The sequence below is a fragment of the Nasonia vitripennis genome, chromosome 4 (genome assembly GCF_009193385.2).
Source record: "Nasonia vitripennis strain AsymCx chromosome 4, Nvit_psr_1.1, whole genome shotgun sequence".
NCBI classification, from domain to species: Eukaryota; Metazoa; Arthropoda; class Insecta; order Hymenoptera; family Pteromalidae; genus Nasonia; species Nasonia vitripennis.
Window position 1 is genome coordinate 23,736,244 of NC_045760.1, and position 27,432 is coordinate 23,763,675.

A 27,432-nucleotide genomic window follows, 5' to 3' on the forward strand; every position below is an offset into this window, starting at 1 on the left:
TGTAGAAGTACACTTTCTTACTTTTTAGTTTGTTGCTATGTACTCATGGTTACTAGTATATTGCTTCTAGTGACAGTATGCGTGTAAGAAGATTCAGAATTAATGATTTACAATAATTCAAAAAATTTAAATATCTTGCTATAACTTGATGCCTAACATTTAACTTAGAAGTAAAAAAATTAACATGTAACCTCTTAACCTGTTTCAACAGATTATAATTTGGCATCTTAAACTTGGAAAAAAATGAAAGCCGCATGGTAAAAATGTATAAATTGTTACAAATTAATTTTTAATCATAATTATATCGCTAAAAGAGCGATTTTTTAAACAAAATATTCTAATTAGGTACGATACTAATACATAAATATTAGCAATATATCAAGCAAGAAATTCATGAAAAAAAAATACATTGAGGTAAAAAGCAAATTCAAAGTATAACAAGCTCCCTAACGGGAGCGTATATGTATGCATACGTATACTTATATTTTCTATCGGCGCTCTGTTGCGTCCTTTTTGTGTAAGAAATGTAAATTAATTTTATAAAAGCTATGATGTTATGAACAAAAAAAAAATTACATTTAATTGAATTAAGAAAAAATATTACCATATAGTTATTTAATGATGCACTGCAACTGGTGGCTAATTTAAAAACTTCAGTGCAACATATTGCTGCAATCACTGCATTAGTTGACGCTACTGCAGGAATGATATGTTTAACTACTCCTTGAACAAGACGATAAGTTAACCCTCTAATCCCAAAATTTAATGCACGTTCATTAGATTTTTCATATATCCAACTTATATGTTGAGGATCATCTCCATCAATACAGCAATCGAATGGATTTTCTTTTGGCCATTGTATTATTTTTACATATTCTATGCAATGTTCAGGTAAGCGTGGTGTATTAGCGATAGTACACAACGGATAAGTGATCTGTAAATAATCGAACATATTCAGCTTTAATTACACGACTTAAATGTATTAATATATTCTTTATTATGTTTTAAGTTTTGTTTATTTGTGTTTATTTGCCAAGTAATGAACACTTTTAATATGAGTTGAAGCGTGATGTTGCGCAAGAGCGTGGCAAGATTCAGCCTTTGGCGCCTCGTGTATTAGTTACGGTCCATCAAACAAATATATGGCGTTTGACCATAGCTATATCCCTATTTTACTCCGTTCCCCATCTACCGAACTCTCTGGCGCAGAGTGAGAGCATCGGTAATGTCAATATTTTATATATTGACTGTCAAAGAAATAAAGTACTCACAATAATAGTACATTATGCAACAAGGAAGTAAAGTCGTTGATTACTCCCGCGGGCGAGAGTTTCACCCGAGGGAAAAATCGACTTTACTCTTGTGTTGCATATAGTGCTTTATTGACGAACTGTGTAGCCACTTTATTTCTTGAAAAGTGAGACCTACTCAGCTATCGGCATTTTAATGAAAATAAAATTTAATAACAATTTTCTATTTATTCTATTATACTTATTTCATATATAATATAACAAAATAATAATCATTTTGATAATTTATACAAAATAAATAAATTATTCTACTTTTTAACATTTTTTCAAAATTTTCAAATTTTCAAAAATTTTCGAAATTTTGCGGGAATAAAGATTTTATTTCCCGCAAATTTACTTTATTCCTGCAAAATGCGGGGATAAAGAATTTATTTCTCGCATTTTGCGGGAATAAAGTTCTTTGCAGAAAAAAAATGTGAGGAAATAAAATGCTACTTTAGTCCTGCTTTTCAGGAAATAAAGTGCCTATTATAGTTTAGTCGTGAATAAAAATTGTTTTATCTATGAAAATTCTTATTTATTGACGGTTTAACTATAACATCCACTTTTTTCCCTGAAAAGCGGAACTAAGGTAGCTTTATATTCCCTCATATATATTTTTATCCCGCATTTGCGAGAAAGAAAATTTTTGTTTGTATTGACGTAAGTGCCACTTTACAAGGGAACAAAGTTGCTACACCCTTAAGTCGTGCATGCAGTTCTATATGCAACAAGGGACTAAAGTCGGTTATTGTCGCTCAAAATTATAGCACTAAATCATAGCACTCGTGCTCAATCATCACCCAGGTCGGAGAAAGCCAATTCTCCTCTTGTTGTGTACCGTGCTTTTTATAATCAATGCATCGATTTTAAGCCTGCCTGAAAAGTCAGAGTCGTCCAGTATCTCATAGTTGTGAATTTCGTTGTGAATCTGAATTGTTTCGATGTCCCATGGAAAGACGGTATATGCATACATGTATAAGTGTGTGTCACACACATACTTACGCATGAAAATACAAATAGCTGAGGCGAAAGTACCCACTTACGCTCCTAGGGACAACTATCTCACCTCAGATAAATGTATATGGGCGTCAAGCCGTGGGGAAATTTTTCGAATCCCGGCCTAAATTGATTGACTCTTTACCCTCAAAAGAACAGAAACAAATTATCAGATTTCTTAGTACCCTCAGTTCCAAGTTATGGCCATATAAAAAATTGAAATGTTCTTAATTTTTGCTTTTTCTGACAACTAAAAAGTCATTAATATCTTTTTTTGCATATTTTTTGTAGAATATGAAAAAAGTTTATTTTAACTTATACAGCTTGTTTCATATTGCTACATTAAAATATAAGCTATATGGGCCAAGTGCTCAGCTTTAGCGGAGGCAATTTTGGGTTTTTAATGGTAAAAGTGTTTCTTATGACAAGTGATCAAATGATCAATAATCTCTCTGAGACTTTCTTTTATTGAATGAACTGAAAATAACTATACCTATAAAAGTGTCAAGATCTTGTAATTTCAGATCATAATTATTCTCTTTAGACGAATCAATTATATATTGTTTCATTACGGCGGAAAAAAAGGTTCCAAACAATTGGAAAGGCTCGCACGCCTGTATATTCTTTTTTGCAGCTTCAGATAATAATACTGTTTCTTCACAAGTATTTGGATATGACTTCTCGCCATCGATCCAAATGAATTCGTGATTTTTTTCAAGTTTATCTAAGTTTTCAGAATAAGTAGCACAAGCTTTTTTGTAAGTAATATTTGGTATTGTCAATTCATGTTCAGAATCTGAATCAGATATCGAATCACAATCGGAATCAGAATCATCGGAGCCTGAATTGTCTGCATTCGGAATCAATATGTTTTCGTCGGAATCACTATCCGAATAATCTGATTCATACTCTGCATGCGATGAAGCAGAAGATTTTGAACGTTTTCATGATATAACAAATGTATTGAAAAAGTGAACACCAATGTTTTTATTATATGCTTTACTTATAATTCATGTACAAATTGTATAGAACATATGTGTATATGCACAAGTGAAAGGATGTACGAGTTTGTTCGTGAATTTTGTAGTGGTAGATAGAAACAAAATTTTATGTAGGACGTGACATGTAGGTGGCGGTACAACTCACCATATGACTCGAGGGATTAGCGTCTACTCAGTATTCAATATATCGAAAAGTACAATTCAAGAAAAAGTTTTTTCTCTAAATTTGTAGACTTTACGAAAAAATTTTTAAGAACAAAAAAGTCTTAAAATTATTCAAGGAATACTCTCAAATTTTTTCAAAAATTTTTTAGATAATTTTGAAAAATTGGATTTTTTGAAATTTTCGAAAATCAAAAATTGTCTCCAAAAATACTGAAAAAATTTGAGAGTGTTCTTTGACTAATTTTAAGAAATTTTTGTTCTTAGACATTTTTTTCTAAAGTTTATAGTTTTCAAGAAAACAATAGATTAAGATTTTTATAAAATTTTTTCATTCTCGCCGCCATTTTCGAAAAACGCGTTGATGAATTTTTCTGAAAAAAATTTCTATTAATTTTTGAGTGCCATGATCACCTCTGATCATAGTAAAAATATAAATTTCATTGTGAAAAAAAATGCGAAAAAAATTTTTTTTCGAAAATTTTCACGTTCTCCACGTTTAAATCGGCCATACTTTTTTTTCTCGGTGTCTAATCGAAATTTTGAGCTCAGATTCTGAAAGAGCATCAAATTTCGCGTAGAAATAGAGGTATTGCATTATTTTTTTGGTCCCATAACATAATAAATAAACACGTCGAAAAGTTAGTAAAAATTCTGATCACCTCGGCGTTAATGGGATAAAGGCACCGGTGCCAAGAACAAAAATGGCACTAGAAAACCACGAGAGAGATCCACCAGGCTTGATGCACTTGTTATAAGAGCTGCTGAGTGAAATTCATACGCTGATATTTTGATGAAAATAAAAGCGGACCCCACTCTGACGGTGCTTAGTAACAGCGTAAATGAAATACACAAAACGGTGGCAGGAGATCTGTTTTTGGAGCTACGACGCACCAAGGAAGTGAAAACACAGAAACTTCAAGAAGCGGTCACAGCAGTGCCTGTAGACGAAGCCACAATCAGGAGGCTTCAGCATGAAGTGGTCTTTGAAATAAAAGACCTTGACATGCTAACCTCTAAACATTATATTCTAGAAGCCCTGAGTAGAGGTTTTCAAAAGAAAAGAAGGTAGTAAAGAAGACGTCCGTAAAGACCCTCTGGAAAATATATGGATACACGCAGACAGCCGTCGTACAGCTGCCTGTCCAGAGTGGTAGTAGCAAAACACAAAGAAAACGTGAAAGACATAGCTGAAGAGTTAACTCGTATAATACACAAATGGCTAACACAGACGGGTCTGGAATTAGCCAGTCACAGAACGGAAGTTATTCTCATTTCTAGTAGGAAGAAGATGGAGGAAATTACACTGACGGTGGATAGACATGAGATCGTTTCTCAACCAACCATCAAATACTTGGGCATCACTATCGATGCAAGACTAAGTTTTAAACAGCATCTGGAAATAGTCAGTAATAAAGCAGCAAAAATTGGCGCTGCTCTATCACGATCGATGCCAAATTTAGGAAGGCCAACTCAGAAGCGAAAGTTACTTTTAGCCAGTGTAACCACATCGATTATGCTAAACGGAGCCCAAATATGGGCAGATGCGATGCGCGTGAAATCGTATGCACGAAAGTTGACTACCGTGTACAGGCGAAGTGCCCTAAGAGTGGCGTCCGCTTACCGTAAGGTATCGGACGATGATGTCTGCATTATAGCAGGCATGCCACCCATTGTAACTTTTTAGCGTTGGAAAGTATGGACGTATTCGAAGCTAGGAGACGAACGAATGACAAAAGCTCGAAGGAGATCTGGGATTCTGCAAGAAAAAAGACGATAGCTGAATGGCAAACAAGATGGAACACTAGTGGCAAGGGTCGATGGACTCATCGCGTTATACCAAGGATAGAAGACTGGATTGGAAGAAGACATGGGGAAGTTAACTACTACCTCACGCAGTTTTTGACCAGGTAGGGATGTTTCCGGGCGTACCTGCATCGGTTCAAACTAGACGGCTGTCCGAACTGCCCAATATGTTCGGATGGAACAGAGGATGTTGAGCACGTCTTTTGCGAGTGCTCACGATATCATCAAGAGCGAGAGGAACTTGAGAGTTATCTTCAGATCAGAGTAACTCATAAGTCAATTATGACGACCATGCTGACCTCAGGATGGATGGTGCGCAGTCAGCAACTATGCAGCAGACATTCTCAAGAAAGTCAGGAAAGACGAAGAAGACAGAAGAAGACAAAGAGGCTGAGTACGTACGTGAGTATGTGCGACGCAGAATATGAAGGATGACTATAGTGATGACCACATCAACCAGAAGCGGGCGAAAGCCTTTCGCCCCCCCCCCCCCCGCTAAGCATTGCTTGACGGTGGTACCGCGGGGTTCAGGGGCATAAAAGATGGAGCTAGGCACCTTTACCGAGGGTCGGTAAAGGGAAAGAGGGCGTTCCTTTTTACGGCTGGGTGTTTTTTTTTTCACCTGGCCGTAGAGGGGATGGGTTTAGTCGGTGGGAATCCGACACACGGCTGACATTGGGGATGGGGCTGTTCCGACGACCCCATAATCACACTGAGAGAAAGATATCATTGCCGTAAACATGTACACACGTTAGGAGCAATGATTGCTAATATATTCGTGTACATCTTACAAATATTCTATACGAAACAAAAACAGTTTGTATGTATACTATAGATTTCTATAGTATACATACAAAATATTGCGGAAAATATTGCATGCTTCCTAAGGTATATTCAGGGCACTTTGCATGCTTCCTAAGGTATATTCAGGGCACTTTGCATGCTTCCTAAGGTATATTTAGTTGCTTTTGTTCTATTACTAATGATTTATTGATTATTTATGATAAATAAACCCTCAAGAATATTTTTTGTATGAAAGAGGATAACGGATTTTGAGGTTAGGCGGTACGAGAGAAACGCCATCTGCACGCAACACTACGCACGATAGCCATGAAATTCATATGTTAACTATTAACATACGTATTATTGGCTCAAATCGAACATGCCTATGTTAACAGTTAACATATATGTTTGCTGCAATGTTATTTTTCTCTCAGTGCAAGGTCACGCTATGGTCTTTTTAAGATTTTCCCTAATACTTCTTTCTCCAAGAGAGAAAAAAAACATACATCCATACATACACACACACACACATATATATATATATAGGGTGAGTCATTTTAATCTTTAATCTCAATTATCTCGTTGGCAAAGCATGCCAGCGAAAAAAGTTTCGGGTAAAAGTTTTAGGATTTTTCCCTGGCTATCTGATGATGACCTTGACAATGTCATTGAGCATGACCTTCAAGGTCATTTGAAGGTCAAGTCGATTTTTTCAAATAGAAACCCCTACTTTTGGCACCAGAAATGGAAAGAGCGGGAAATTTTACGTTCGAATATGCGATTTTGGAAACAAATCATCGTTTGTGCGGAAATTACCTTTGACATCAGCCGAACGCATGATGCACCATCGAGGAGGTTGTCAAAAGGATTTAGCATCCCATTTTTTGTTTTATTTTTTTTGTATTTGTTTTTTTTCTTTTTGTTATTTTTTTGGTATTTTTATGGAATGTTAACTGGAGTTAACCATTGATTAATTGTTCTAAATTACCGCCGTTTTATTGGATGCAAAGATCAAGTCGAGCTCTGAATTGTCTTATGGTTCTAAGTAGAACATCTCGAGGGATTGCTGCACAAGCTGTACGAATGCGTTCGATCATATTATCTCGCGTTGTTGGCCGTTGAGCATAAACAACATTCTTAAGATATCCCCATAAGTAAAAATCAGGAGGGGTTAAATCAGGTGAACGAGGGGGCCAGGCAACTGGGCCACCTCGCCCAATCCACCTGCCATTGTAGCGGGTGTTTAAATAATCACGAACAATGCGTGCATAATGTGGTGGTGCTCGATCTAATTGGATCCACATTCTTAGCCTTGTGGCTAGGTCTACATTTTCTAGTAATTCAGGTAAAATGTCTCGAAGTAATCTCAAAAAGTTTACCCCATTCACGTTCTCTTGAAAGAAATAAGGACCAATCAAATAGTCATTGATGATTCCACACCAGACCATAACACTCCAGCGGTGTTGATTGTCTATGGGCCTGAACCAATGAGGATTTTCATCTGACCAATAATGGCAATTATGTCTATTCAATTCTCCAGTGTTTCTGAATGTTGATTCATTTGAAAAAAAAACGTGCCTGAAAAAGTCTTGATCTTGTTGAATCATTCGTATTGCCCATCGACAAAAACGTACTCGCAAAATCATATCATTTGGAGTTAACTGTTGTGTTAATGTTATGTGATAAGGATGATATCTTCTCGCTCTCAATATTCGGGATGCTGTTGATTGAGGTATACCTATTTCTCTTTCTATTTGTCGAGTACTAATGTGAGGATCAAGATGAATAATCGCTAGAATGGTAATAACACGAGGATCGTTTTCGTCGTATTCATGATGACGGCGTTGACGAACAAAAGCTCCATTTCGAGCTCTCTGAGTTAAGGTTTGAATAGTAACATTACTTGGGTGTCTCCTATTGGGATAGCGTTCAGCATAAAGTCTGGCAGCTGCTGCATAATTATTTCGACTTTCTCCCAAAATCATGATCATATCAACGATTTCGTTGGGACCATAATCAGCCATGATCAAAGTCAAATTAATTTGTTACAGACCAGTAAACAGGGAAACAGATTTTTTTCAATAATAATTATCGATTTACAAGAAGTAAAAAACACGATTAAGCTTTTCTGCACTAATTTGCTATCTACATAACTGTTAAGAGTAGTTCACTCTCAAAAATTGACACTAATACAAAATAATGGAATGACCATTTCAAAAAATCAACTTGACCTTGAAATACCCTTGAAGATCCTGTTTAACGACAGGGTCAAGATGACAATTCGTCAGCCGGGGAGAAAACTGAAAACTTTTGTGGGTAACATTTTCTCCTTATTCGAGTTCAGCTAACCAGTTGTACTGTTCTCGGCATGACCAATGACCTTGACCATTTAATTCAAGGTCAAGGCAAGGTCATATTCAAACGTAAAATTTCCCGCTCTTTCCATTTCTGGTGCCAAAAGTAGGGGTTTCTATTTGAAAAAATCGACTTGACCTTCAAATGACCTTGAAGGTCACGCTCAATGACATTGTCAAGGTCATCATCAGATAGCCAGGGAAAAATCCTAAAACTTTTATCCGAAACTTTTTTCGCTGGCATGCTTTGCCAACGAGATAATTGAGATTAAAGATTAAAATGACTCACCCTGTATATATATATATATATATATATATATATATATATATATATATATATATATATATATATATATATATATATGAGATAATGAATATGCGCATTGTAAAGCAAAACATTATAAAGGAGCAATATCCTATGATAGAAAATACAATCATTGTTGTCATAAAAACAAGGTTAATTTTAATGATAACACATCATATCCTCAAAAATTGAAGGATCTATTATTTCAAAATAATTCAAAAAGTATTGATTTTAAGAAAAATATAAGAGGTTACAATAATTCATTTGCATTTGCCAGTTTTGGGTCTAAATTAGTATACTTTAACAATCCGGGGTCACAAGTATTGAAGATATGTGGATAGGTATATCATAATTCATATTTATTACATCCGAATGATGTACGAAGTGGATTACGTTTCTAATCGGGCAAATATTGATAATTCTCGAATTGGAAAGATAATAACATTACTATCATCTTATGTAGGTAGTCCTAAATCAATACAACAAAATTATTTAGATTCAACGACTTAACTACAAGTCGACGGAAAACCAGATATTTTTATAATAATGACATGTAATCCAAATTGGAAGCAAATTCAAGAGAATTGATTACCGTATGAAAGCACAATAGATCGTCCTGATTAAATTTCAAGTCTTCCACGAAAAAGTTGAAATTTTAAAAACCGAACTACTAAAAAATGATATTTTTGGTAAAGTCAAAGGTTTTGTTTACGTAATAGAATTTTAACAAAGGAGATTACCACATATTCATATGTTATTATGGTTGCATAGTAATGATAAATTTCGAGATACTGATCAAATTGATTCTATCATAAGTGCTGAAATACCAAATAAAAATGAATATCCAAGATTATACAATATAATAAAAAATAATATGATACATGGTCTCTGTGGATTACAAAATAAAAATTGTGTTTGTATCAATGAAATGAAACACGCTGTACTAAAAATATCCCTAAACCTTATGTCAATCAAACCCACTATAATTCTAATGGTTACTCTTCTTACCGACGGAGAAAAAATAATAATAAAATTACGTTTTTAAAACATAGGATTGCAGATAATAGTTTTGTCGTACCGTATAATCCATATTTATTATTACTTTTAGAATGTCATATTAATGTAGAAATATGTAGTACGATTAAAGCTATAAAATATTTTCATAAAAGTCCTGATACAGTTTTTGTGAAATTTGCAAATGAACATAATCCAGGTAATGAAGACTATGTAAACGAAAATAACGATACATATAAATAGGATGAAATATCACAACATCTCACGACCAGATATGTATGTGCACCTGAAGCTATGTATCGCATATGGGAATTTTTACTATATGAGCAATCTTATGTAATTAAAAGATTAGCTTTTCATGAAGAAGATGAACAATATGTTTTTTATCAAGAAGGATGTGAACACAAAATGATTTATAAAAATGTCCATACTACATTGACATCTTGGTTTAAATTAAATAAAGAAGATAAAAATGTAACGCAATATTTATATCACGAAATTCCGTACCATTATGTTTTTAATAAAAAAACAAAACAAAAAATGGAATAAAAGAAAAAAATTTATAAAACCTCTCATTAGTAGAATATATTTTGTAAATACAAATAAGCGTAAAGCATTTTTCCTACGACTTTTATTATTACATGTACGTGGTACAAAATCATTTGCGGCTATACGTACTATAGATGGAATTATTTATAATAAACATGGAAATGCTTGTATATCAAGAGATATTATTAGTACTGATGAAGAATGGAATAAATGTTTGGCAGAAACTGCAGTATACCAGTTTCCAAAATCCATGTGTGAATTATTTGCATACATTCTTGTATTTCAAAGACCTATTAATTCGTTAGAATTATACGATAAATATAAATGTCACTTTATGGACCCGAAATCACCAAAAATTCAAGCAGAACAAAGACCTTTGAGAAACATAGAAAGTATTTTATTATTACATGGGTTGTGATTAAATGATTTCCATATATCTAGTATTGAAAATAATTACGATGATGAAGAATATAATAACGAATTACAAGTATGTAAAGATGGTGAAAATTTAAAAACATTAATTAATTCTTTGTCTACCAATAAAAAAATGTATGATCTGATCATTAATGCTACAATTAACAGTATAGGAAATAAATATTATTTTATCGATGGCCTCGGTAGTAGTGGTAAAAGTTATTTACATAACGTGATGATTAAATATTTAATTTAAATTAATGTTCCGTTCATTACAATGGCCTGGACTGGTATTGCTGCTAATTAATTAATTAATGGAAAAACTGTCCATAGTATTTTCAAATTACTATTAAATATTAATGAACAAACAACGTGTAATATTTGTCCTAATTCAAAATATGGTGAACATATTAAAACTGTAAAAATTATAATTTGGGATGAAATATCAATGATTTCAAAACATCCTTTTGAATCAATTGATAAATGTTTTCGTGATATATGTAAAAATGACCTTCCTTTTGCAGGGAAAGTTATTGTAACATCTGGTGACTTTAGACAAACCCTGCCTATAGTACGGCATAGAAACAGAACAAAAATCCTTGAAACATGTGTAAAAAGGAGTTTTTTATGATCAAAAATTTCAAGACTATCATTACGTGAGAATCTACGATTATAAAATCGAGATAATAAATTTGAAAATTGGTTACTTGCTATAGGTGAAAACAAAAATATGACTAAATATGTATTACAAAATAATACAAGAGAAATACTAAAACAATTTATTTGTAAAAATAATATAATGACAACAATTTTTGGACATAAAACTGATCCTAATCATTCGACATTAAAAAATTAAGTGATATTGTCACCATTAAATTCTAATGCACTAAAAATAAATGAAAGTTTAGTTGAAAGAATAGACGAAGACCACTATATATACTATAGTGATGATCGAATCCAAAGTGACGCAGATGACAAATTGACAAACACGATACTTACAGAATAAGCATCGAGAGAGATTTAAATTCAGCAACGTACAATGTTGCCACCTGCTCGCACACTGCTGTCAAGAGTTGACAACAGTGTGTCAGAGGGCATAGGTAAATCTGTGCTCGCGCTAGCGAGCCATTCCGAGTCTGTTTTCGCTCCGCTCCGTTTCGCGAATAGACACTCTGCGATTGCGATTATTGTGTGCGAGGGTTGCGAGGTCAACCGAACCGAGGACAATCCGTCCGAGACCATCTTCGTGTGGGTTAGAACGGCCGTGCCGGCCACGTACATCTGTAAGTACTAGTTCTTATCAACTCTCGCTTACTCGGGCGACTTTAAGCCTCCTCTCTCTCTCTCTCTCTCTCTCTCTCTCTCTCTCTCTCTCTCTCTCACCTCGACTACATGCTGGTAGCTGGCATGCGCCCGTCTGGCGCGCTTGTGTAAGCCAAGCATCAATAAATAGTTAATCTAAGTTTTACAATAATCCGCGAGTGTCATTGACTTTTCCTCCTTTTGAATCCACGTCCTGAGTACTACTGTCACCGCCGCGTGTTCATACGTCTTTACGTCCGTGCGCGGATAGATTATAGTCGGTAGAATTTAGTGCCTTCTGCACAGCCGACGGAATCGGTGAATAGTAACATAAACAACAAACAATTTAAAATAATAATGACGGCCGAGCTACCGTCATAGTATTAATTAATTACTATCTCCATTAATAGTATTTTATATTGATTGGCTGAGTAATCCCCATTAATTATGCATAACTAAAATATAAATTCTATATTGATTAGCTGAGTAATCGCCATGAATGATACATTATCAAAACATTCATTTTATATTAATTAGCTGAGTAATCGCCATTAATTATACATAACTGAAATATAACTTATAAATTGATTGGCTGAGTAATCGCCACTAATAATATATTATCAAAACATTAATTTTATATTGATTAGCTGAGTTATCTCTACTAATGGTACATTACTAAAATTGAAGTTATTTATTAATTGTCTGAGTAATCGCCATTGATTATACATAATAGCACAGATGATTATTCGCAGCATCGCTTTCATCTGGACCAAATCTGCAGATTAGGTCTTGTGATATACGTGAATACGTAGAGATTTATTGTTTCCTCAATGAGGAAGACTAATCCGCCCTAATGAGTTAAGCCGGACTGCAATGTCATCTGCAAACCCTACAACTGTTGCTCCTTCGAGTAGCTCTGGCCTAAGTACTCCAACTTACATGATGTTCCACAATAATGGGCCAAGCACTGACCCTTGTGGGACACCTCCGGTTACTCGATAGGTTTTCGTGCCGCTCTCTGTGTCATACAAAAGGGTTCTGTCTTTCAGATAGTCCGACATAATCCTTCTTATATATGCGGGTATCTCTTTTTTCCGTAGTGCCTCGTGGATCTTGCCCCAGCTGACTGAGTTCAACGCATTTTTAACATCCAGTGTAATAATAGCACAGTACTTCTTGGATCCTCCTTTCCATCTTTTTCCTTCTATTGCAGTTCTAGCAGTGTCGACTACTAAGCTTACAGCATCAAGAGTGGAGCGTTTTTTCCTGAAGCCGTATTGATATTCCGCTAGTTCACCTAGTTTTTCAATGACTTAGTCCATTTTAACGCCGATTATGCGCTCTAAAATCTTGCCCGGACTGTCCAGCATACAGAGTGGTCCGTATAAGGCAGCTTCTCCAGGTGGCTTGTCTCCTTTTGGTAGGAGTACCAGGCGTTGCTTCTTTTAGTTCTTAAGAAACGTCCATTCTTCGAGACATAAATTGTATAAGTCCACAAAGGCATCGGGGCGTGCCTGTATAGCTTGTTTCAATCCAATACTGGGTATGCCATCCAAGCCTGGAGTTTTGTAGTTCCGTATTCTTTTGCATGCAGCTAGTAATTGCTCTGTGGTGATTGTTGGAATGATTTCGTCATTTGCCTCCGCTTCAGGAATAGCTGTTACTTCCAGTTGAAGGGAAAACAGTGTGGTCACAATACGGTCTAGCAATTCCGGGCTCTTAGGAGGAGGGATATAACCTCCTTTTATGTTCTTCATTACCACTTGGTACGGTCGCCCCCAGGGATCCAGCTCAACATCGTCCTGTAACTCTTTTAGGCACCGTAGTTTATTTTCTCGGATTTTTTCTTGAGTATCCTTTTACCATCCTTTATTTTTTTATTCAGGGTGTCTACTATTTCTCTACCACGACCAGTCTTGTAGTATTTCTTCCAAGCCCGCTGTTCCCGTCTTTTGGTTCCATGACACATGTGTGTGTGCGTGCGTGCGTGTGTGTGTGCGTGCGTGTGTATACCGTAATATTTCTGGAACTACTCTGTCAATATTAATAAAATTTGACATGCGTATCTATTTTTGAATTCTGAATTCGGGAAAAACAGTTATTTTTTATTTTCTCAACTATTTTTTTATGGCCATTTTTTTATTTTTGAAAAACAGTATTTTGCGTTTTTCATCATCCCATTGTTACAAAAAATTCAGCAAAAATGCATTTAAGAGAGAATGAAATTACTTACTTTTCCTCGTTTGGTCCTTGGGATTGACCGCTCTGTTCGGCAGATAAAATGAAAAAGGTGATTTAAAAAAAATTCATATATGTGAAACTGAACATCATAACCTCACGAAAAAAAACATGTCGATGGGTCACGTGTCAAACTATATCCCATAATAATTTCTAGTAATTTGACTACTTATTTTTTCAATAATAAATCGACAACTGGAGAAAAATGAGTTTTTGTGCCTTGATTACAGGCGTCAAAATGCCTTATCGCACTTGAGATTTTGAGAAAATGTAGATATTTTATGTGTTGTGGCTAAGTTCATTGTGCAGCCCTCAAACTTCTATGGTTCTTAAGATATCAAGGTTTCGATTTCTTTGAAAATTTTTTGATTCCTTATATTTCTAAAAGAATGTAGTCAAATGCTTCAAAATTTTATTTGGTAATTTACTATCAAAAAAGCTATCTGCAGCTAAAATTTTAAACTATTTCGTCAAGTGGTTTTCAAGTAAAAAGCTAAAATGTAAAAACTGATTTTTCTCAAAACTTTTGCTTCCTCTTTGCTTCCTTACATTGAGATGATATTCAATGACAGCCAACGTTATCTGGTCATCTGACTGCGAATGGTCGGGCGAGCCAAGCAAGCCGGAGTATCTGTTCTGTGAGATCTCAGCTAAGGGAGTGTCACTCATCTTCGTGGGGGTTGTGTATCACCCTCCGCATGCACCCTTTATCCAAGGATCTAATTTCGTTGAGAAACTTACAACGCATATGCACAATTACTTCACGTAGGTCATCATGGGTGATTTTAATTCTGATCAACTTTCCTCATCTAAAGTTGCCAATTTCATCAGGACCTTCATTGATGAGAACTCTTTTACTTCTGTGCCATATGGTGCAACCTATCACAGACAGGACTCTGACACCTGGCTTGACCTATGCTTAATTGATGATCAGGATTGCTTGCTCTCACACTGGAAGACGAACACTCCTTTTATCAACGAACATGAACTTATCACGGCCACACTGGACGTACAGTTTTGGGTCCTCTGTTGTCCGCGTTGTACATCAATGATATTGGTTTCTGTCTAGATTCAAATGTATCCTATCTAATCTATGCGAATGACCTGCGAATATACAGCCAATGCCACCTTGAGGAGTTTGATCCTTGTTCTGTGAGGATGAGTGCTAACGCCGAAAGGATAATGGGCTGGGCTGCACAAAGTCGACTGAATGTCCTTAACACTAAGGCAATCGTCCTGGGCTCTCCCTACTACATAAATGCATTACCTACTGTTGCTAACACTTATATCAATATAAGGGGAGCCCGGGTCGACTATGAATCATCTGTGCGCAATCTGGTGTTGGTGCTTGACTCCAAACTTACGTGAAAAGAGCACGTTACACAAATCTGTAAACGTGGTCACTCTTTGTATATACTATATACTCTATGTATATACTTTACTTCTTTCAGAAGAGCACTAACCTCCGGTTGTGCCAACACCTTGTGGAAGCACTCCTATTTCCGATCATTGACTATTGTTCATTGGCTTACTGTGACCTGACTACAGAATTGGACACAAAACTTTAGAGACTTGTCAATACAGGAATTTGTTATATCTATAATGTAAGGAGGGACAAGCACATCTCCCCTCTTAGGCATGAGTTGAAATGGCTTACCACCGCCGGGCGTAGGAAATTCTTCATGGCCTGCTTTTTAAGGAAAATCTTTAACACATCAGTGCTTGCCTACATACTAGCCATTTTTTATTTCCACGTTGCGCTCAGGCCTGTAAGGGGTGAGGTGATCCGGTATCCAGCTGGAACGGCATACAAAATATATATCGGCAGTTTTGGGTTTCCCACGAGATCCGTTCGCCTGAATCGAGCGATATAGAGAAATTCTATTCGGTTTATCGTGAGGAACCCGTAAACGATTTTACCAACGATTTTTTTTTTTGTCAATGACGCAGAGTCGAGTAAACCTGTTGAGATATAGTATACATTTGTATTGTATATTCTGCGCGCTAGAATGAGTGAGTGCGCTAACGAGTGTGTAAGGAAACGCATACATGTAAGCCTCCCCTTTCTGCGGTACGTATGTGAGTATCACGCGGCTCCAAGAGACGCCGAAACTACGTAGCGTGCTTGCGGCTTTCTCTTGGATTCAAACTATCGCATGGTACACATGGTGTACACGACGTGTATATATATATATATATATATATATATATATATATATTTATTTATTATACTAATCAATAAATCCACATTCTACTAATAATACTAATCCTCTGTTTTACCTCATTTCTTATCGAAAACTAATAAATAAATAAATAATAGCACACACAGCGCTGCGACTCTATCCCTCTTCATAAATTAAAATCCTCGAAAATCCCGACGCAGTTCTCGCACGCAGTTATTAATATCGGAAGCTAGCTCCGCGCGACAGCTTCGAGAATGAAAGAGACAAAGAGATGCACATCTTCCATGTAGTTTATAAAAGAGCTACTCTTCGGTAGGTTATACGCACACGTGTCGTATATCATATAGCGCGTAGGTTCGAGCTCAAAGATGGAGAAATATAAAGGGCGGTAAAGAGCGATTTTTTTCTAAAGTACGCAGTTCTGTTGTATTTATTGTTAAATAGAGATTTTGCTGCCTGACCGCAGCGCCACTTGGACGTTGCGGTGATACCCTTCGGCTGCTCCTCCGACAGCCTCTTAATCTGAATCGTCAAAGTCGGCAGGACACCAAGGCCGTGTCCGCTGCTACTTTTTCAATTAATGCATACGTTATGAGAGACACGCATGTATGCGTTGATGTAAATTTCGAAACAGCGCTATTTCAGCTACAACTAATCTATAGCACCACAAAAACACGTGAGACTCATACGAAATATTTAGGATTGGATTTTCTCTCCTTATACACATCTCATAAAAAGAGAGATGTATGTAACCATTTAACCTTTACATAAGGGAACGGCTTAACAAGCGATAGAATTCACTCAACGATAAATAGTATTTATGCATTAACCTGTAATTTACGGAAAAATCTTTGCAAACAAATCTCTTTGTATTCTCTTGTAACGTTGTGGCCTTGCTAGCGCGAAATTGGATAAGTGTGTCCCACCGAGCTTAGGGACCGACGCACAAGGCTACCACGTTAACAAGAGGATCGTCGTGTGACGACCAGGAACTCGCCTCGGCTGCTCAGCATGTCCGTCTTGACGGACCGCAGAGAGTGGCAGAGTCCTTCTGTTCTCGGCTTATTTATAAATGGAAGCAAGGGTTTTAGCATGCATAATAATGACACTCTACTAATTTATGCTAAGAGAACCTTCGGGCTTCATCTGCCCTCAGAACGTTTATTCACTTGAAATAACAATGTGCACTACGTGCAATCGTGTGTGCGTGTGTTGTGCGTCGAGACGACCATCAAGATCGACCGGCGCACTATGCGCGATAATCGGCCATTGCCCTTGGCCCTACACTAAGCTATATACTCGCTCGTGCTTTTCTGCACGTGGTGTGCCATGCGCCAAATTAACCGAGAGAGACAGAGAAATAGATGGGCTATTCGCTGACACAGGACAGACTCACGGGTTTGCCGATGAACGTTGCGTTGCCGCTGGTGGACGATCTGGTTGCTCTGGGTTCCACCTCGTCATCGCCGTTTGGTCGGCGGCCCACTGAACTCCTCGTGGCGTTGGCGAGAGCTGCAGGCACTGAGTTGCCTTAGCCTGGGCACAATGTCGAAGCCCTCGGCCTGACGACGGTCTGGTCTGGAGCCGCGCCCTTGGAGATGAGCGGCTCCGACGGCTGACCGGCTCCCGCAGCTCCTGGCCACGTGTGGTCGCTACCAGAGTTGGGAGTCAAGAGAGCGAGTCGCGCTTCTCTCTGCTGATCGATAGTCCTTCTTCGATCGATTCGGGGCCCTTCGGATTGCTTCGAGCGAATCCGGCTTTGCTATCTCGTTCTCTCTTGTTGCGCGTATAATATGTCTTGACTTCTAGTTAATTTGGTTCAAAAATTTAAAACAGAACAATCAGATAGATTTGACGTTTACAATCAAACTAAACAACATAAACAAAAACTAACTATAAATTTTATAAAGTATATAAATCAACATTGCTACGTATAAAAATAAACCGTTCGAAAGAACCATCAAAAACCAGCCGTCGGCGTTGTTCGGGTTATGTAAGAACAGGAAGTAGAATTTGAATTTCGCGCCGTAGCGCGGCGAGCTCTGCGGCGAGAGCGGTCGAGCACATTCGCGCGCCGCGTAGGGCCTTTCTTGTTTTTGAGCGGGCTCTGTGGCGCGCTAGCACGTGCAGTTCAGTTTTGACAGCTCTTCTTGAGGAACCGGTCGATCTACTAATCAATTTGCGATTCTTGTGTTTTCTTGCGATTTTCGTACTTGGTGTATCGTGCCTAGCAGGTCTTCACGAACGTCTCTTTCAGGGTGGTTGACCTTTTCATTTTTAGCGTGCGTCGCGTTGTGTGTGCTAGTGGTGCAAACGGCGTGCAGTGTGTGTGCTTCTTCAAGTATTGGGACGTCGGCCACGTGCGAGATTCCTCGACGTGCTGACCTCCACCCGGCGATCGTCACCTACGCGACAGGGCTGAAAAGGTCTGCCTGTGGTCCAGGATAGGTTCCTTCGAGACGTCGAGGCTTTCTGCAACCAAGGAAGGTGCATCCTACCCACGTGCGGCCAGGGCTTCTCGTCGTGCCGTCCACGTTCGTTGCGATAAACGTAGGAGAGCTCTCCAGCGTGCGCAAAGGTACCTCGCGGCGATAGATTATAAAAAAAATATTTTTATAACACGTACATAAAAAAAATCATTTTCGGCGCCTATAAAGTGGACCGAAAATAGGGTTTTCCGAGCGTCAGACAAAATGTAGGGCAAGAGTCCCTGATCACAAAACATGTATCAATTATTTTCGCCCCCTATATAGGTAGAACGAGCCTACAATAATCGGAGAATCGGAAATCGAGCGGACCGAACATGGTCGTTTTCGCCTCTAGAGGCGATTTTTTTGTTCATCTCCTTACTAAAGCTTTAAATCGTTAAAAACTGTTGAAACAATTTCCAAAATATCAAAATTTTCAAAATTTTCAAAATTTTTCAAAATTTGCAGTTTATTAAAATTTTGATTTACTAAATTTTAAAAGCTTTACTAAAAATATATTTAAATAAATAAAATATATACATATGCACATATATATATATATACATATATATATGCATATATATATATATATATATATATATATATATATATATATATATATATATATATATATATATATATATATATATATATATATATATATATATAGACACACACACACACACACACACACGCCCACCGTAGTGGACGACTCGAAAAACTCCATTCTCGATCCATTTCATAGGCGACCCAAATGGTTTTCCTTATACACTTGTTATAAAAAGCATGGTGAACAACGAGGGGCGAATATGCTTTTCCAGACTCGGATGATGTTTGAACATCATCCTCGCTTGGAAAATCCCATTTTCGCCCCTTGTTGTACAATCTCAATTATTTAACTAAAAGAGCAATGTTATTTGCAAAAGACTGTGGTAAACAGAAAGATTCGATCAAAAATTTTGAAAAAGGAAAAGAGTGACACTTAAAGAGGCGCCGAAACTAACAGTTTACGAACAATATTTTTATTATTAAGATTACAAGTTCTCATAATTTAAAAAGTAATCATATATTGAATGGTACAAAATTTAATGAGCAAAAAAATATTATTAATTTCTAAATACAAAAATAAATGCAAGTAGAATATCACCAATATTAAGTAAATAGTAACAAACATTTTGTGATACACGCGTGAGTGCGCTGAATCTGAAAATTGTTATATAACTAATTTTTCAGTATAAGAAAGCACCGTGCTTATATGACAGACTTGCAGCTTTTTTCGATTTCTTGTTTATTTATAATGTTCTACAACCACATTTTGTTCAGTTCTTAACTACAGTAAACAAATAGTATACATGACGATACCGGTGATGTAACTGCCACTTTATTACTCGGTACGAACTTAGCGATACTGACCCTGCGTAGCAGTACGCTACCAACACGTATACATGCGCTTCACTCTGTGCCATGTGAATAACGTCTTATGGCACATGTATCGTTTATTATTTCTTGACATAGTTTTATAATCTACTAGTGAAATCGGCGATGAAAATCGCAAAATAAGTATAGAAGCGTACAATTAATTAGTAAAAACAGTATTAACTATAGCGCGCAGCCTTACGGCCGCGGTGGAAGCAACACGATGCAAAGCACAAAAACGCTTTGCGTTTTGCGTTTAAGGCACGACCGCTGACGCTCGCGCTTGCTTTATAAAACAACAAAAATATTATAAACCAAGTTTCCTATCCAAATGCCTACACAAATGATTTGAGATTCGCTTTGAATTCAGACAACTGCTCGATGACAGTGATACGTTCAGAGAGAAAATTCCAAGCACGCTTTAAACTAGGTAAGGTCGAAAAGAACCCAACTGTGGTCGTGCCTAAAAACGTTGACGAAATTAGTTCAATATCGATGGCTGAGAGATAGAACGCCCGATCTCGGCGCCGGCTTCAAGAACGCCCTATCTCGGTGCTAACTTATTTTTAAGACTTTTCTACGTCATTTATATGCCATATGCGATTCATATTTCACCTTTTTTTTTGGTAGTCCTGTATGCTTTCAAACGGTGTGTTGGACTACCAAAAAAAAAGTAAAACATTAATTGCATATGGCATATAAATGATGTACAAAAGGTATAAAAAAATTAACTCGCACGGGGATAGGACGTTCTTGAAGCCGCCGCTGAGATAGGGCGTTCTCGAACCGGTAATCGAGATAAGGCATTCTGTTTCTCTACCGTCGATATGTGGTTAATGTGTAAAGTTTTCTCTGTTGAAAAATAACGTAAATTATGGCATCCTCGCTTTGCTTGATATCTTCCAATTACGCGAGCTTATAGCTGAAGAGCAAAACCACTGCCATTTGTTTCGCACATAGCTTTCTTCAAAATTATTTATTGCTTTAATACTAAAATTATTTGTACTTCATATTCAATTCTATAAAGTTATTGTACTTTTTGGTTTGATGGATAAATTTTTCGTTTAATAGTAATCGAAAAATTGCCTGAAAAAAATCCACATGCGAGACTGACAATGTTGTTTTTTCACAAATTGTTAAAAAAAAAAAAATAATAAAACACAAAAAACAAGCCTTGGTGAATTAAAATCCATTTAATAGAAGCTGAGATCCAAGCGATGCAGTTTGTAGTTCTATAAAGTATACAGGGTGAAAACAATTTTTGAATCTTAATAATAAACTTCAACTGCGTTTTCACTGCAGTTATTGTGTCTCATAAAAAATAACTTTTTTTATTATTTTTCTCCAGATCCGCACTTAAGTCACGGAGGTCGTGTCGTAATTAGCCATTTCTGGCACCGTGTATATCGCACTCTCTAAGCTCGTGCGCTAACCTCACGCTGCCGAAAAGAACTGCATACGCCACGAATTTGCGTGACTTTACGGATTTAATCAAGCAGTGCTATAAAATATTGTACGGTATTCAAGTCGTATGTTCACTTTGAGGGACGGCGTAAGCACCTAACCTTTCCGTACCACACTGTGCTTCATATAACACTTGTACCGTAATGTACTAGTACAGTTTTAATTATTTGTAATACTAATGTTATTTTCATGAAGGTTCGACATTTAGTTTTCCAGTTGAAACGGTTTAAAAAAATTGCAATTTATGGTGTATCATAAAAGAATGATAAACGATAACATCAAATCTCTGCGGTAAAAATATAAGTATTATTTTTTTTTAGGTACATACTTCAACATACTTTTATCAACTATTTCAAAAAATATTAAAATTCCTAAATTAAAGTCGCTATACAAAACGAAGTATTTCCCCGTAATGTTTCGGTAAAAACAAAGAAAATGAGACTGGACGGGTGAAATCCACTAAGCAGAAGCAGAGATACAGGCGTGTATGGACGCGCGCGCGCACACACACACACCCACATATATTATGCATCCATTATGATTTTTACAGGGCATTCTATTAATAACCGTCCGATGCTTGAATTTAAATGAGCACAGATGTCGAAGGCCTGATAATATTTTCTGTGTAGTACGTTTATATGTGTTTCGCGTATAGGAACAACTGCCTAATGCTTTTTTAAAATTGCCGGCTTTTGTTTTTTGCCGTATGGGTTTGATAGCAAAACAATCACATTTTTTCAAATTTTCTAATTCTAGGAGCCGGCGCGAAATTCCATGCGTATGCGACTGTAATTGTTGCGCGCAAAGGAAAAAGTTAACAGTTTTAATAAAGAAGCGAGCACTTGCGGTAGCGTATTTCGTGCGTTTTGCAGGTTCCTCACCTTCGATTTTAACCAAACTCGCTGTAATTATTTGTTATACTACCAGTAACAATAATCCGTCTTAAAAAAAGGGATAATAGGTGTGCAAGCCGAGCACTTATTTGATAAAGTTCGAAATCAGCGATTTTCACCTCTTCGAGCGCCCTCTGCTTAAGGTTCCTCACCTTCGATTTTAACCAAACTTGCTGTAATTATTTGTTATACTACCAGTAACAATAATCCGTCTTAAAAAAAGGGATAATAGGTGTGTAAGCCGAGCACTTAGTCGACAAAGTTCGAAATTTCTCGTTTTGGGGATCGGACTTCGGCAGCGCCCTCTAAATCGAGTTCCTCATCAGGGATCATCGCCAAAACTGACATTTAGCCATTTTTTAAACAAAATAATCATTACCCATTATTAAAAAGTGACCAACTAAAAAAATAATTTTCGTTGCTAGAAACGTTGCGAACTTCAACTACATCAATTGACCTCGAGGCGCACAATTTCCCATAGAATTAGTACACAAAAGAATTGATCACTAACTGCATTTTGTGAAAAGCATAAAGAGCAAATTAGAAAGAGTATAAACAACAAAGCTTATATGATTTTAAATAGCTATTACAAATTTATTAAAATTTAAAGTGTAGAAATACGGGTTTAGCAAATTTAATTTTTAATTTTTTTTTGCATTATTGAGAATAGCTTAAGGTCACTATTGTTAAACACGCAAATTGAACGCTAAACTATAAATTATTGTTAAATCGTAGGATAAACACACGGTTTAAAGTACATAAGAGACGGTTCGACTCACAGTTTTGGTTCGTTTTCTTTGAATAAAAGTGAACAATTACCACCCGGAATGCGCAATCTATTGAAAGCACTGTATAAATTATAAATAATTAAACAGTGAGAGAGAAAGTGGTAGAGTATCTGGTTGCACAAACATACCCGTGACGTCATACAAAGTCAGCATTGTCCTCCTTGATCTTGAAACTGTTTAAGAAAAGTAAAAGCACTGCTGACTGCATGGAAAGCTGAAAAGGAAAGACAAACAATTTTACACAAAGCAACAATTCTTGAGTTACTCGAGTGACGGCATTATAAAATTATAAAAGAAAACTTATCTGATGCTGTGAATAACTTGCGACTACAGCACTGGGGACTATCCTGGGCCACGAGTTTTCATCTTTTCAGGAACGCGGCAATAGCACACTCACACCTTCGTTGAAATAGTACAAAATAGCACGCACGGTTTATAAATTGCAAAACTTTGTCAACAATTTATCGCGAAATACACGGCACACGACACGACGCGAGGCAGACAGCTGACGCAAGCAAACTTGACTAGGGAGTTTAACTCTAGTGTGAAGTCAGGCGCGAAGCGGTGCCACACCCAACCGAGTAACCAGGCTCGAGAGCGAACGGACGCCATCTTGAGAGCGGCCGAGCGCGCGCGCGGAATTTGAATTTGAAACTATACATTGAAGCATTTCGGGAGTATACACGGACGATGAATAATTAATCAAATTGTTAAAAATCATTAATATTTAAATTCGAGGATTATTAGCACTATAAAAACACGTTGATCCGAATTTTGTTTTTTTGACAATACGCAAAATTTTCAAACAGATTGAAACTATAATTCGTTGACAAACTTATAAATACAATTGATCGTCTGCGCGAATACAAAAATTAACTTTGCATCTACTATTAATTATTAACAAATTAATTTCGAAACCGAACTTTGAAAATTTAGTTTTTCTTCTCTCCACAAGATTAATAATTGTTTTTTTTTCGTGGTTTAACAAGTCAATTAAAACATTTTAAAATTTTAAAATCATTTTAAAATCGATAAAGCGCGAATACCAGCCCAACATGCCCAGAAATCGTCTTAACTGTTTGACGTTTTTCGGTGCTGGAAAGTTTTTCACTGGCTCTACCCTTTCGGGATCAGGACGCAGTCCCTCCTTGTCCAATAAGAAACCCAGCCACCTGATCTGTGAACAACAAAATTCGCACTTCTCCTCATTCACGACTAGCCCCGCGCCCGTGAGTCGCTTCAGGACAAACTCGAGCCACTCTAGGTGCTCTTCGAAAGTCTCCGTGGCGATCACCAGGTCGTCGAGGTAGGCGAACACTGCTGGCTCGCACGCAGGCCCAAACAAAGCATCTATTAATCTCTGTTGGGTCCTGGGCGCGTTACACAGACCGAACGGCATACGCTTAAACTGCCACAGGCCCGAGCCCGGCACAGAAAAAGCCGTATACTTCCTGCTCTCTGGCGACAACGGGATCTGATAATAGGATTGCTTCAGATCGATCTTTGATAGATACCGAGCACTGCGTAGCCTATCTGTAATCGAGTCCATATTAGGGATTGGATGCTCATCCTTAATAGTGACTCGATTCAAATCTCGATAATCGACGCAAAACCTCCACGTTCCGTCGGCTTTGCGGATCATTGATGGTGCGCTTGTATAATCGCTCGCCGATCTCTCTATGATTCCTTCAAGGAACAATCTCTCAACTTCCTCGACCGCGGCTTGCTGTTTTGCTGGAGATTCACGCCGAGGCTTATGCCGAATCGGCATGAAGTCCATCAGCTCGATATGGTGCTCCGTAAGATGCGTGAGCCCTATCGATGAGCCTTGGTTTTTAAGGATCTCTTCCACGAGCTCTCTCACCTCCGCTCGTTCCTCCTCCGTGATAGTCGACAGGCCGGCACACTCCGCGTACACGGTAGCTTCCTCTTTGTTGTTTGTATCAGCAAATGGTCGCCACTCGCCCTCTTCCGTACGCCACAAACCTCTTCCCAGTCGCACGTCGCAATCGAACTTCTTACAAAAATCCATTCCGAGGATCATTGGTTGTTCGAGCGACGGTGCGGCTTTGAAAGATATAGCTTGTTCTTTACCTCCTATATCGAGTATCATCTCCAATTCTCCAAGCACTGAGTGAATGTGCCCCGTGGCTGTGCGGAGCTTAGTTGTGCTCTTCGTTAACCGCTCCCGAAATCTCTCGGCGATTTCTGGACCAATCAACGATAGAGTTGCCCCAGGATCGAGCAGTGCCTGATACACATGCCCGCCTAGGCTCACTGTTAGGAAATTTCTATTTTCCGAGTTTGCTCCGGCCACCACTTCTCCCTCATCCGCACTTTCCCTCGTGCTAATGCCTGGTACAAAAAGCGGTTTTGGCGAGCTTTGAAGTCTTTCGCTACTCGCAGCGTTCCGTCTCTCGCTCTCTTTCTCTACTCCTAACGGTTTGAACCATTGGCAGCCTCTAATGTCTAATTGGACTGCGGTCAGGTCCCCCCTTCTCCTCTCTTCCTTCTCGTTTTCGCTCAGTAACCTCGTGGCCTTCTCCTCAACCTTTCTCAACTCGGCAAACCGACGCGCTTCTTCCTCGTCTTTCCTCTCGGTTTCGTCGAGCTTCACGAGTGGCTGAGCGAACGTAACTCCTCTAATCTCCTTTCCTCCCGTTCTTCCTTGTTCTGGGGGCGCCGGTTTCTTTATTTCTGGGCCCCCAACTTCAAGTTTCCCAGAGCTGTAGTTATCACACGACAGTCGGGGCACGAGAGTAAAGTGACGCCTTCTCGTCCGCACCACTGACAATGGGTCTTAGGAGCGTCCATAATCCAGTGCGCAGGAGTTGAATTTGTATGCGCCGTCGGAGGAGTTGTGCAGTTCCTCGAGGTGTGCCCCTTCTCTCTGCATCTATAGCAGACTACTTCGGGACACTGTGAGGCGCGATGACCGACACGGTGACACGTGAAGCACGCGCCGAGAAACTCTCCCGCGCTCACGTTGGTCGGTCCTAAGGGCGATTTACCCGCCCCCGCCGCTGGATTCCTTCCGGTGCGTGGCTGATTTCCTCCGCCCTTCGGTTTATTGGTCGAATCCTGGCTTGATGCAGCAACTTTTCCCGTCGACTTTGATTTATTACCAGAGTCGACGTTAGTGCTTGCGCTCGCGACTTTTTCCGACTCAGAAGCGGACGCTGAAATCGTAGCTTTCTTAGCTTTCGACTTCTTGCCCTTCTTCTGAGTCTCCTCACTTTCTTTCTCCTTGTCTACCATCTCGACTGCAGCGACCTTGGGCTTAGTCACCCCTCCTGTATATGCCGCGCCGGGAACGTGCATCTTCTCAGCTAGCAATGGCGGAGCATAACGACTGTCCAAGCTGCTTCTCCTACCGGCGACCATACTTCTCGAGATCTTCCAAGCTATCAATGAGTTTATCACCGATAGCCTTCCGATACTCGGGTAGAATATTGCGATACGCTATCTGCAACAATTCTCTTTTTGATGGGGGTCGATGGAAGCGTGACACAATGTACTCAAATTTGGCGAGAAACGTCGTGATTTTCTCACCTTTGTGTTGCGTCCTCCTCCTCAAATCCTCCATTAAATCTTCCCTGTTATATTCAGTAACGTAGCGGTGCCTGAATTCTCGACAAAACTCCGTCCACGTCTGAATTTTCTCACTTTTGGCTCGGAGCCAACGGCCCGCCTCGCCCTGGAAAATACACGGCAACACGTTTATCCAGTCGATATCCGAAGCTCGAGTACCTCTTCGGCAATCACTTAACCTCTCCAAAAACTCTTCTGGGTCCTCGTTTCGGCCTTCGCCGGAAAACTGGAAACCCCAGTCCTTGAGTTTTTTGTGATATCTCGGGCGCTGTCCATCCTCTCATTCCGAGAACCTCTCACCGAGAGTCTTCCCGTCGACGCATGATTCGAGCTATGCTCGAATTCGCTGTCGCTGCCGCTCAATAAACTCAAGCTTCCTCTCGGACTTCGTACTCTCGCGGCACTCTCTTTCCT

General features: G+C 38.3%; 1 protein-coding gene across 2 annotated transcripts in view; it reads right to left on the bottom strand.

The window, feature by feature from the left end:
• LOC100117161 (NEDD8-activating enzyme E1 catalytic subunit) overlaps positions 1–27,432 on the bottom strand; it is a 142,037-nt gene that overhangs the window by 39,433 nt on the left and 75,172 nt on the right. For both annotated transcript variants that reach the window (XM_008215998.3, XM_032599598.1), the window contains exon 3: positions 605–934. In XM_008215998.3, coding sequence (XP_008214220.1) covers positions 605–934 — 330 coding nt within the window. The remainder of the gene's footprint in view (positions 1–604; positions 935–27,432) is intronic.